The sequence below is a fragment of the Micromys minutus genome (assembly GCF_963924665.1).
Source record: "Micromys minutus genome assembly, chromosome: 6".
Taxonomy (NCBI): Eukaryota; Metazoa; Chordata; class Mammalia; order Rodentia; family Muridae; genus Micromys; species Micromys minutus.
Window position 1 is genome coordinate 44,269,112 of NC_137975.1, and position 13,709 is coordinate 44,282,820.

At 40.2% G+C, this 13,709-nt stretch overlaps 1 protein-coding gene across 1 annotated transcript in view; it reads left to right on the top strand.

Moving 5' to 3' along the window:
* Window positions 1-13,709, top strand: part of DNAJC1 (DnaJ heat shock protein family (Hsp40) member C1) — a 154,012-nt gene that overhangs the window by 132,998 nt on the left and 7,305 nt on the right. Inside the window, exon 10 of the mRNA XM_080918293.1 lies at window positions 13,553-13,601. Within this exon, the coding sequence (XP_080774419.1) occupies window positions 13,553-13,601 (49 nt within the window). The remainder of the gene's footprint in view (window positions 1-13,552; window positions 13,602-13,709) is intronic.

Genomic DNA, 13,709 nt, shown 5'->3' on the forward strand with positions numbered 1-13,709 from the left:
GTCCTGCTGGATGAGCTGCTAGCTCATTTGATTTATCACAGTGATGATGTCACTCACTCTGATGTTACAACTTATTCTGTTTGTTGTTGTTTGATATTTTCTGCTTTTTATTTTAAATCATCACCAATACAAACGTGTGATAGTCATTCTGTTTCGGCTTTCCAAATCAGTGATAGGATTACAGGTCCATTACTTAATCTTTCTTTTTGGCCTGATGAGAATTCTGATGAATATTAAAAGTAATTAATGCAGAAGGTTTTTATTTCTCTTTTAATAAAGAAATGTGGGTTTGGAGCTATTTACTCTTAGTCATTGACCTTGCATATACTAGGGGAATTTTCTTCAACTTATTTTTTTATTGTAATTTATGACGATTGTTTCAAGAATCAATGTGGAATCTTTTCTACTGTTCTGAGATTTTCATTACTTTTATATAATCTTTGTGTATGCATGAATATGCATGCCATGACATGTTTGCAAGTCAGAGGACATCCTGTAGGATGTTTTTGTTTGTTTGTTTTGATTCTCTGCTTCCATGAGGATGAAGATCAAACTGAGGACTTGGCTTAAGCCACTTAGTAAGCTTTCCAAAACCAGAGGAATACATGGAGAAGATGACGAAATCTGTGAGCACCGAGACTAAGCTACGAGACTCTGGGAGGCAGAGAAACAGTTCCTTTACAGTTCTAAGATGTGTTCTAAATTTAGAACAATTTATCTGTGAGAGGGTATACCTGAGGTTATTCTCTAGCAAAAAAAAAAAAAAAAAAAAAAAAAAAGGATGCATCAAAGAAGAAAACATGAGCTCCAAGAAGTAATAGATCAAGTTCAGGAACAGTAGTCACATCAGTGTGTGGCTGGCAAGACCAGGATGGCAGTTAGGAACAGGAGACTGGGGACTTCTGGCCAAGGACCAGAACCCCAGGGAAGGGGTGTGTTTACAGTAGATAGTATGTATAGCTTATAGGCAATGTATTACCCCCTTCCATGTGTGCACGCATGTGAGAGAAATGTGTATGTGAAATGTGTGCATTCATGTACAAAAAAAACAAGGCAACTAGAAATTGTACAAAATACAGAAACCCACTTGCCAGAATGGCAATTTGAGTAGACTAAGAGAGGAAAGTACTTACCAGGCTGCAATATTCTAACATCTTACATAGTGACATACTGTATTTAAGCATAGACCCATACGTATTCACTCACAGAGTTTTCACAAGGGATGCGGAGAATACTTATAAAGAATAGGCTATTCAGTAAATGGTACTTAAAAAACATGGTAATCTTACATCATGAAAAAAACAAAATGGATTAAATACCTAAATGTAAAGAATAAAACTATAAAGCACACTGTCCATTTTACCTGTTAGAATGTGAATGGAATGCAGTATGGAAAACAGTATTGAGGTTTCTCCAAAAATTAAATCCAGCAGTTCTTCTGGATGTGCATATTCAGAAGAAACAAAGCCAGGGTGTGGAAAATGCAACTGCACGTGTGTATCTACCAGAGCATAGCCAGGACAATAAGATGGCCCAAGAGGGTAGACAGAGAAAATGTAGTCTATGCAAAAACGCTGCTCTGTGTGGCAATGTAGACAAACCTAGGATTGTTGTGCTAGTCAGTGTTAGTTGAACAAGACAGGAATACCTTGATCTGAGTGCACACTAATGACCCTAGCACACAGCTTGACTGAGCTACAGGACACTCAGAGCATGGAAAGGTTTTAGAGACCTGGTATATAGTGTTTTGCCTACAGCTGGTGATAACTGTACTACTTTCTTAATATTCCATTTTGTATATATGCCACATTTTTTTATCCATTCTTCAGTTGCTGGACAGCTCGTTTCTATTTCCTAGTTACTGTTGGTAGAGCTGTAGTGAACACGGATGTGGAAGTCTTGTGAGGTAGCTTTAGTTTCATGTGTTTGAGAAACCTTCACACTGCCTGCCATAGGGGCAGCACCAGCTTCCACTCCCACCAAAAGAGATGAAAGCTTCCCTTTCCAGTCCTCTCCAGCCTGTGTTTTCCTTTATTTTCTTGATGATTATGATAGCCATTCTGATTGGGGTAAGATAGTCCCATGATGGCAAAGGATGCTGAACGCATCTTAAAGTTTTTACTAGCCATTTGTACTTGAGAACTTTTAGTCCTTTGTTAATTAAGTAGTTTATTCTTTGTTTAATTCTATATATTCTAAATACTAATCTTCTGTCATTCACACACATACACATAGTTGGCAAAGATTTTCTCTGATTCTGTGGGCTGTTTTTTCACTTGATTGACAAGTTCCTTTGCTGTACAGAAGCAAATCCGTCTTTTTATTGGAGAATATAGATCATTAATATTCAGTTACTATTGAAAGATATGTGTTCTGTAACTGATGATTTTGTAATATTTTTTAAGCCTCTATTAACTGTCCTTGTTTGTTTTTCTTCTGTCTCCCCATGTATCTTCGTCTTCAGCCTCAAGTATTTGTAAAACTGGCTTAGAGGTCACACAGTCTGCTTTTCTTACTTTTCTATAGCTCATTTGTTTAGGTGGGAAGGGGAGCATGGAGGAAAAGAAAAAGAAAAAGATTTATTTAATGTGGCCACACCAGGAAGAAGAACAAAGAGAGCCATCTTCAGGTTCTTGGTGTGAGATCAACCTTTAAACAAATAGCCAAAGATATGTGCATCTGAGCAGCAGTGGTTGGAGCATGGCGCTGCTCACTAGTCTATTTTTGTCCTGGGAAATTTTTATTTTCAATAATGATAAATAATTTTGCTGGTTATAATAGTCGAAGTTGGTATTGTAGTCTTGTAGAACTCAGTAAGCAGCTGTTGCTCTGACTGGCCTGCCTCCATATGTGACTTGGGCCTTTTCTCCTGCAGTGTTCGGTACTGCTTCTTTATTCTGTGTGTCTAGTGTCTTCACTGTACTGTGGTATGTGTGTGCTGAAGGCGGTTGTTTAGCTCTGTTATTTGGCATTTAGTGCCTCTTGTATTGAACTACATGTCATCTTCACCACCTAGATCTTAGAATTATCTTCTATTTCTGTTGAAAATTATTTTTGTAACATTTTCTATCTCAGTTAGTCTATTCTAGATGATCAGTCCTTCACGGACATTCCCAGAATGTTTCTCTTCTGTGACTCTAGACTCTGTCAAATGGATAGTCACAGCTGATGACTTTGAGCTCCTCATTGTCCTGCTTCCACCTCCCAAATATGAGATTGCAGGGGACATAGACATGTGCCACCACACCTGGATTCCAGACACTTAAGTCAGTAAAGCAAGCTCTCTTTCTTATAAACACAGTCTCAATATGAAATCTCTGGATCAAGACCTTGAGGGACTAAAAACATCCCGTATATGCATAACACCGTAACTACAATGACAGCCTAAGCAAACTGTCTTTGGTAATTATTGAATAGAATGGAAAGATATTTCATTACTGATGTCACAAGCTGTGACAGAATGCTTGAATTAAAGAGAAACTACTACTACAGTCCTTTGGGTCTGCAGATGAAGGTGGGGTGGAAAGGAAGCACAGCCTAAGGACCTGGTGCTGCTGTCCTGACTGACCAAGCCTGCTCAGTCAGTCAGCAGGGTCTCCAGGAGAAAGTGAGGACTAAAGGCAGGAAAGGCAGTTAGACAACACTATAACAAGACTCTAGACAATGCTGAAGCTGAAGTGGGTTATCTTTTTCCAGTCTGCTTTTACATCATTCTAGATACATACTAAGAATAGGGTCAGTCCTAAGGCATAAACAGTGTAGTTAAGGAACAAACCAGGCATAAACAAAGGCTTCTTGATTACTGTAGTCAGGGTCTTAGCAAAACCCATCCAGATACAAAGAACATATTCCTCAGCTGTATTCATCTACAGTCCACTTCCTGTCCTAGCCCAATGTCAAATTCCTGCCAAATTCCCAGAAAGCCGCCCCTGGAGTTCTTCACACCTGACACCCCAGTTTGTCATCCCTTGGTCACTCTGGGCTGCACTTCTGTGATACCATTTCCTAGGGTGGTTAGAGATGCTGTGGGATTGCAGGATGGAAGTTCTGTGCTGATTTAAACAATTGCCACTTTGCTGTCCTAGAAAAGGAATTGCAAGACCATAGAGTGAGTTAGTGGAGGTGTGGGCTAAGAACTTGGCCCAGGTAGCTCATTCTTAGCCAATGCTGCCCTTTAGAACCTATTATACTGCAGCTGTTCTGCTAATCACCCCTCAGTCAAACTCTTCTGATCTTCTGGAGATCTTCCAAAGGGGAGTGTACTGTCCTAGCAACAGGCCTATACGTACAGCTGGGTCCCTGAGAAGGGCCACTGTTTCAAAGTCCTTGCCAGCTGACTGCCGCGCGTTAGTAAAACTGAGTTCCACCCTCAGCACCGCACATGCTTGGCATAGGAGGACACAGTATAGAGATAGCTTAGAGTGCTTTTGAAAGCATTGGGATAAAGCTTTGTATGAAACCCAAGCTGGCCTCAATTTCGCAATCCATCTGCCTGTCTCACACGTGGAGACTTGTGGCATCATGGCAAGCCCAGTTGAAAATTTCTGTATAAGTCTTCCACATCAGACCCTTTGTTGATTCTTCAGCTCTCTATATATGTTCTGTTGCTAACAAACTGAGTTTGCAACTGGTACCTATCAACACTCCCTGTCTCAGTGAAAGCACAACATTCACCTTACAGGCTGTGTTCAGATCATTAGTTAGTCCCAGGTGCTTTGATTACTGCTGTCACTATTGCTCACGTTGTAATCCATGTTCTGTAACAGCACTGACTTGTCTAGCAGGGACTTAATATAGCTCCTTCAGTTATTTGCATAAGAACTTACTGACCGATCTGCCACGCAAACCGCCAGCCCCTAGGGGTTGAGAAACTGGTGAGTGGAAGATCTGGGCGGCCGGGGAGCAGAGAGATCTCTGAGGAGTGCGCACGCGGGGCGCACCCTCCAACCTGCCTGATCCGGGGACCAGGAACAGAACTTTGGAACCTCTGTTTCCACCCGGCGACCCTGAGGCATAGAACAGGGCTGGGCCCATCTGCCACCTGGACCAGTGGAGATCCAGGGACACAGACCAGATACAAGGGAAAGGCTAGAACATATCACTGACAACAAAATGGCAAGAGAAAAGCGAAAGAGTATATCCCAAGGAAACCAAGACAACCTGGCAACACCAGAACCCAGCTCTCCCATAACAGCAAACATCGGAATGCCAAAACACTCCAGAAAAAGAAGACGCAGACCTGAAATCATACCTCAAGATGCTGATAGAGATACTTAAACAAGAACGGGAGGAAAAGCAAAAAGATTCAAAAGCTTTTAAAGAGGAAACAAGGAAAAACACTCAAAGAACTCAAAGAACTAGAGGAAAACAGAACCAAAGAAATAAAGGAATAGAAGAGGGAAATTAAAATGGAAATTGACACAATAAAGAAAACACTAAAAGAGAAAACCCTAGAGGCAGAACACCAAAAAAAGAAATCAGGAGTTATAGAAGCAAGCATTTCCAATAGATTACAAGAGATCGAAGAGAGAATCTCGGGGGCAGAAGACAACATTGCAAACATAGACAAAACAGCCAGAGAAGATGCAAAAAACAAAAAGCTCCTAACTCAAAATGTCCAGGAAATCCAAGACACAATGAGAAGACTGAACCTAAGGATAATAGGAATAGAAGAGGGAGAAGAGTATCAACTAAGAGGCACAGTAAATATCTTCAACAAAATCGTAGAAGAAAACTTTCCTACCCTCAAGAATGAGATGACCACAAGCATAAAAGAAGCCTTCAGAACTCCAAATAGGTTGGACCAGAAAAGAAATACCTCCCGACACATAATAGTCAAAACACCAAGTGCCCAAAGCAAAGAAAGAATACTAAAAGCAGTAAGGGAAAAAGGTCATGTAACGTATAGTGGCTGGCCAATCAGAATCACACCCGATTTCTCAACAGAGACTATGAAAGCTAGAAGAGCCTCGACAGACATCATGCAGACCCTAAGAGAGCACAAGTGCCAGCCCAAGCTGCTATACCCAGCAAAACTATCAATCACCATAGATGGAGAGATGAAGATATTTCAAGACAAATCAAAATTTATACAATATCTGACCACTAACCCAGCACTACAACGAATTATAGGTGGAAAGCCCAATACAATGAGGGAAAATACAGCCTCGTAAAAACAAGAAAACTCCTAAACAACAAAACTAAAAGAAGAAAAAGACACAGACACAACTCAACCCACAAAAGCAATAATGGCAGGAAACAGAAACAACTATTCCTTGATATCTATTAACATAAATGGACTCAACTCCCCAATATAAAAACATAGGCTATCAGACTGGATACATAAACAAAATCCAGCATTTTGCTGAATACAGGAAACTCATCTCAGAGACAAAGACAGACACTATCTCAGAGTAAAAGGGTGTGAAAAAAACTTCCAAGCAAACAGCCCCAAGAAGCAAGCTGGAGTCGCTATTCTAATATCGAATAAAGTAAAATTCCAACCAAAAGTTATCAAAAAAGATAAGGAAGGACACTTTTTACTCATTACCGGGGAAATCTGTTAGTAGGAACTCTCAATTCTTAACATATATGCTCCAAATAAAAAAGCACCCACATTCATAAAAGAAACCCTACTAAAGCTCAAAAAATACATTTCACCCCACACAATAATAGTGGGAGACTTTAATACCCCACTCTCACCAATGAACAGATCATGGAAACAAAAACTGAACAAGGACACTGCAAAACTAGCAGAGACCTTGAACCAACTAGAATTAATAGATATATACAGAACATATCATCCTAAAGTAAAAGAATACACCTTCTTCTCAGCACCCCATGGCACCTTCTCAAAAATTGACCACATAATTGGACACAGAACAAGCCTCAATCGATATAAGAAGATTGAAATACTCCCATGCATCCTCTCAGATCACCATGGTCTACGGCTGCTCTTTAACAATGACAAAGACAACAAAAGGCCTACGTACACATGGAAACTAAACAACGCTCTGTTAAACGATAGCAGGGTCAAAGAAGAAATAAAGAAAGAAATTAAGGACTTTCTAGAATTCAAGGAAAATGAAAACACAACATACCCAAACCTATGGGATGCAATGAAAGCAGTACTGAGAGGAAAACTCATAGCCCTAAGTGCTTCCAAAAAGAAACTGGAGAGAGCTTACATCAGCAACCTTTCAGCACAGCTAAAAGCCCTAGAACAAAAGGAAGCAGATATACCCAAGAAGAGTAGACGGCAAGAAATAATCGAAATTAGGGCAGAAATAGACCAAATAGAAGCAAAAAGAACCATTGAAAAAATCAACAAAACCAAGAGTTGGTTTTTTGAGAACTCAATCAACAAGATTGATAAATCCCTAGCCAGACTAACTAGAGGGCAAAGAGAGAGTATACAAATTAACAAAATCAGAAAGGAGAGTGGAGACCTAACAACTGAAACTGAGGAAATTCAAGAAATCATCAGATCCTACTACAAAAAACTTATACTCCACAAAATTGGAAAATCTGGAGGAAATGGACGAATTCCTAGACAGATACAAGATCCCAAAGTTAAACCAGGACCAAATAAACCATCTAAATAACCCTATAACAGCTAAAGAAATAGAAGAAGTCATCAAAAGCCTCCCAACCAAAAAAAGCCCTGGTCCAGACGGGTTCAGTGCAGAATTTTATCAGACATTTATTGCGGATATAACACCAATACTCTCCAAACTATTCCAAAAGATAGAATCAGATGGAATGCTACCCAACTCATTTTTTGAGGCTACAATAACCCTCGTACCTAAACTACACAAAGACCCTACAAGGAAAGCGAACTTCAGACCAATCTCACTTATGAACATTGATGCAAAAATACTCAACAAAATCCTTGCAAACCGAATCCAAGAACACATCAAAACGATCATTCATCATGACCAAGTGGGCTTCATCCCAGGGATGCAGGGATGGTTTAATATAAGGAAATCCATCAATGTAATCCACCATATAAACAAACTCAAAGAACAAAATCACATGGTAATCTCACTAGATGCTGAGAAAACATTTGACAAAATTCAACACCCCTTCATGTTAAAAGTCCTGGAAAGAACAGGAATCCAAGGTCCATACTTAAACATAATAAAAGCAATATACAGCAAACCAGAAGCCAAAATCAAACTTAACGGTGGGAAACTTGAAGCAATCCCTCTAAAATCAGGGATTCGACAAGGCTGCCCACTCTCCCCCTACCTATTCAACATAGTACTGAAAGTCCTGGCTGGAGCAATTAGACAGCAAAAGGAGATCAAGGGGATACAAATCGGAAAGGAAGAGATAAAAACATCACTCTTTGCCGATGACATGATAGTGTACTTAAGTGACCCCAAAAACTCCACCAGAGAACTTCTACAGCTGATAAACAAGTTCAGCAAAGTGGCTGGATACAAAATCAACTCAGACAAATCAGTAGCCTTCCTATACTCAAAGGACAAACATGTGGAGAAAGAAATTAGGAAAAAGGTACCCTTCACAATTGTCACAAAAACTATGAAATACCTTGGTGTGACTCTAACTAAGCAAGTGAAGGACCTGTACGACAAGAACTTCAAACCTCTAAAGAAGGAAATTGAAGAGGATCTCAGAAAATGGAAAGATCTCCCATGCTCATGGATTGGAAAGATCAACATTTTAAAAATGGCCATCCTACCAAAAGCAATCTACAGATTCAACGCAATCCCCATCAAAATTCCAACCCAGTTCTTCATGGAATTGGAAAGATCAATGTGCAATTTCATATGGAACAACAAAAGACCTAGAATAGCGAAATCCATCCTCAACAACAAGAAAACATCTGCAGGAATCACTATCCCTGACCTCAAGCTATATTACAAGGCAATTGTGCTGAAAACTGCATGGTACTGGTACAGAAATAGGCATGTGGATCAATGGAATAGAATAGAAGATCCAGAAATGAGCCCTCACATATGTGGTCACCTGATTTTTGACAAAGGAGCCGCAAACATTCAATGGAAAAAGGACAGCCTATTCAACAAATGGTGCTGGTCCAACTGGCACTCAACATGCAAAAGAATGAAAATAGACCCTTTCTTATCTCCTTGTACAAAGCTCAAGTGTAAGTGGATCAAAGATCTCCACATTAAACCAGATACACTGAAACTATTAGATGAGAAAGTAGGGAAAACTTTAGAACATAAAGGCATAGGAGAAAATTTTCTGAACAAAACACCAATGGCTCAAGCTCTAAGGTCAAAGATTAACAAATGGGACTTAATGAGATTGCAAAGTTTCTGTAAGGCTAAGGACATTGTCAAGAAAACAAAACGGCAGCCAACAGAGTGGGAAAAGATTTTTACCATCTCCACATCAGATAGAGGCCTAATATCTAAGGTATACAAAGAACTCAAAAAGTTAGACACCAGAGAATCAAATAACCCTATTAAAAAATGGGGTACAGAGCTAAACAAAAAGTTCTCAGTTGAGGAATATCGAATGGCTGAGAAATATCTGAGGAAGTGCTCGACATCTTTAGCCATCAGGGAAATCAAATCAAAACAACCCTGAGATTCCACCTCACACCAGTCAGATTGGCCAAGATCCAAAACTCAGATGACAGACAACAGATGCTGGCGAGGTTGCGGAGAAAGAGGAACCCTTCTCCACTGTTGTTGGGGTTGCAAACTAATACAACCACTCTGGAAATCAGTCTGGCGATACCTCAGAAAATTGGACATAATACTACCTGAAGACCCAGCTATTCCACTTCTGGGCATATACCCCAGAGACACCTTAGTACACAACAAAGATATATGCACCACAATGTTCATAGCAGCTCTATTTATAATAGCCAGAAGCTGGAAAGAACCCAGATGTCCTTCAGAAGATGAATGGATACAAAAATTGTGGTACATTTACACAATGGAATACTACTCACCCACCAGAAACAATGACTTGACCAAATTCTTTTTTTTTTTTTTTTAAAGATTTATTTATTTTATGTCTACAGTGTAGCTGTCTTCAAAGACCAGAAGAGGGCATCGGATCCCATTACAGATGGTTGTGAGCCACCATGTAGTTCCTGGGAATTGAACTCAGGACCTCTGGAAGAGCAGTCAGTGCTCTTAACCACTGAGCCATCTCTCCAGCTCAACCAAATTCTTAAGAAAATGGCTGCATCTAGAGAATATCATTCTGAGTGAGATAACCCAGTCACAAAAGAACAGACATAATATGCAGTCACTGATAATGGGATGCTAACCCCAGAGACTCGCACTGCCCCAGAAACAACTCACAGACTGCATGAAGTTCAAGAAATAAAGAAAACAAAACAAAACAAAACAAAAAAAATCTCTATACAACAAGAAAACTTTGACTATTTCTATGTTACATTTTGTTTTACATGTACTTTATGCTCATTGTAACTATTAAGTTTTCAATGCATACTATCAAACCTTTAAAAAAATCAAGTACTGACTAAAAAATATATTCATACAGTTTTATGTAAAAATTATTTTAAAATCTGAAAAAAAGTACTGACAAAAATGTATAATTTTATGCAAACAATGCTTAAAATCTGTACATTTATCTTTGTTTTGTAAAATAAAGTTGTTAAAAAAAAAAAAAACTTACTGACCTGGAGCTGAGGCTTGGAAGCTCATATGGTTTAAGTTGCCTCCTTTTCCTAATATTTGGGAGGCTACTAGTCAGAGAAGAATATGGATGAAGACATACTGCGTTATTTCAGTCTTCACTGGTGCAGTAGTAGTGTCTATGGAGTTATGCCATTGTTTGTCACAGAAGTGTTTCCTGCTGCAGATGACCATCAACACTATTACAGAGATGGAGTCAGCTCGTTAAAACATCCCCCTTTTACTAGATAAGGTGAGCACAGTTAAAGACATTCGGAGACGTAACAACAATGTTCAACACTACTTCCTGTCAACTGAAAACATTTTTCAAATGGTTTGTTTAATGTTCAGTTAACAGAATAAGTGGGAAGTCCAAATAGACAACTACTAGAGCAAATAAAAACCAAAATGTTAACCAAAAGTTTTTTTTAACTCAGTAGTTTATTCAATAATACAGAATGGGCCACTCGAGGTATCTAATCAGGGTTCTGCTGTCTAAGCATTGTTCTGTGAGAGCTCTTAAGTTGAGAACCCACTAGAAAGTTACTCTGTCAGTCAAGTGAGAATGAAGATAATGCAAGATCAGTGCACGATCAGTGGGCAGAAGGCAAGGGCATGGGTAAGACAGGCATGCTGAAGAATTTGGCAATATGCTGTGTGCTTCAGTGGGGTGACCATGCTAATAGGAAAAGAGATAATCTGGAACAGAGCACACACCCAGAGCCTCAGCAAGGGTATGAATGTGAGACCAGCCTGGGTGCACTAGGGAGACCTGTGCAGAATGCGGAGAAGTTATTCTAAGAGCGATGGTGTTGGTTTTCTGTGAAGTTTGTTTAGTCTGTGGACCTATCAGACCCAAACAGAATGAGATTCAGTGGTAGTGGTAGTGAAGAAACACCTGACCTGTCTGTCCATAAAATAAGAGATTTAATTTCCAAATATGGTATGTTACCATGATTGGGAGCAAAAGGCTTAGACCCCCTCTTGCCTCTGTTCCTTACCTCACACATTATTTACTCTCTTCTGACCTCACATTTACAAAATGGGCTAAGAGTCATACACCTAAATATGGCTGTTATATTTATGTGCATACACATGTTTACATGTGCCTTATTCAGAGCTCTGTCAGGAGTGAACTCAAGTCAGGACAGGAGATGGAGAAGCATACAAGAAGGGAGAAACAAGGATCCTCTGGGGAAAACTTCATGAGGTGAAAAAGAGGAGGCCTTAAGATCTGCTTTTATCTGGAGCTTGCTAGTGCCAAGTGTTAGAGTTATGGGATGTATCCAATGGAGAAATAAAAACAGAAGCTAGAGGTGAAGGAAATGCAAAGGAAAAGAAACATATGTGATAGTGTAATCAGATTTTGGATGGGAAAATTTTAATTAGAAAAACCTGGAGGCCGAGCAGTGGTGGCACTCGACTTAAATCCCAGCACTCAGAAGGCACTGGACAACCAGGAACACACAGAGGAACCTGGTCTCAAAACAAAACAAAACAAAGAGGAAAGAAAAGAAACAAACACTTAGAAATTAAAGGAACCTGTGTTGGATGACAATTTCAGCTTGTTTTTGAATAGGAGGCAGCATCTGTGAAATTAGTGTTTCTAACCAGCCTGAGATGCTTTCTCTACTTCTGCCTTCTGCATGATTTGCTATGCTCTAAGTGTGTCCATACCTCATGCTAAGAGCTGATTTCCAGCTTAAGCATGTTGGGTAGAGGGATGTCTCAACTGTTAGGAGCACTTGCTGCTCTCACAAAAGACCCTGGTTCACTTCACAGCAACCACCTGGAGGCTCACAACCATTTGTCAATTCATTTTCAGGGTATGACACCCTTGCTTGCCTTCCTCCACAGCCACTACATGCGTGTGGTGCACATGGAGGAAAAAACCCATACACATAAAACGAATCTTTAAAACCAAACAACCTGAAGAGGTAATTGGTATATTAGTGTTTCGGCGCTCACCATTCTTAACTAGTAAATGCCACTGACAGATTATTTCTTTAGGTCCACACTCAGACGGAAATATATTGTTTCTTGGGTCCATATGCTTTTACCCCAAAACATGTTTCTGTGGTGCACTCTTGTGTGATTCTGGGTTTCTGTTGTGTGTGGAGAATGTTATGTGATTAGCACGAGTGTTATTCCCCTGCCCCCACTGTTCTCACAGGTATAATGCCTTCCAGTGAAGAGATGCATTCAGTTTCTGGAGATCCTTACTGAAAATAGTGACCCATTTGCACAGCTCTTTTAAAACTATCTTAAAAGCAGTCTAGTATAATTGACTGGCACTGAAATCAGTAAAGTATTTGGGTTCTGATTCTACCTTTGATGGGCATTTTAGAGCAAAACACTGACTCTCTTGGGCCTTGCCTGGCCTGAGCTGCCATTTTCAGTGAGGCTGGGAGTAGCTGTGGACGAAGGGAGAGAAACTGGTCCCTGTCGCACTGTGCTTGCTCAGATGGAGCACCAGTTACCACAGCAACCCAGCCAAGGGGAATCCCAGCACATGTGTTACATGCAGCACAAGTTGGGGGGGGGTGTTGAGATGTCACAGTAGGAGTCTTTGGGCATTCTCAGGCCACAGACATCCTGGAGGAAGAATGTGCAGATGAGTCTGCCACACCCTGGTCAGTTGTCTGCATTTGTACACACTCAGGAGGAAAGCTTTGCCACCCCCAAGAGCCTGAGATGTTGGTCCTGTCAACTACGCACACTCACTGAGGACTTCTACTCTATATATTTACTCAAGGCTTCCTCAGCCCCTCGCAGAGGAATGAGGGTCTTCTTGCTTACGGTTTCCATGACCCCTGTTCCTTCAAATGGGTATTACATGGAAACAATCAGTTTACCTGCAGAGCATGTGGAAAGTAAGATGTCTTGCTCTTTATGTTTTTAAATAGGTGACATCCAAAGCCAAGGAACTGAAGGATTCAGTCACCAGCTCCCCTGGTGAGTTTCTACTTTATCACTAATCTGACAAGGTTTCTTCAAGATTAATCTCTTTATACTAACTTCTTTAAGTGCTAGGGATGGTAGTTCTCCCAGAAACACCTACTG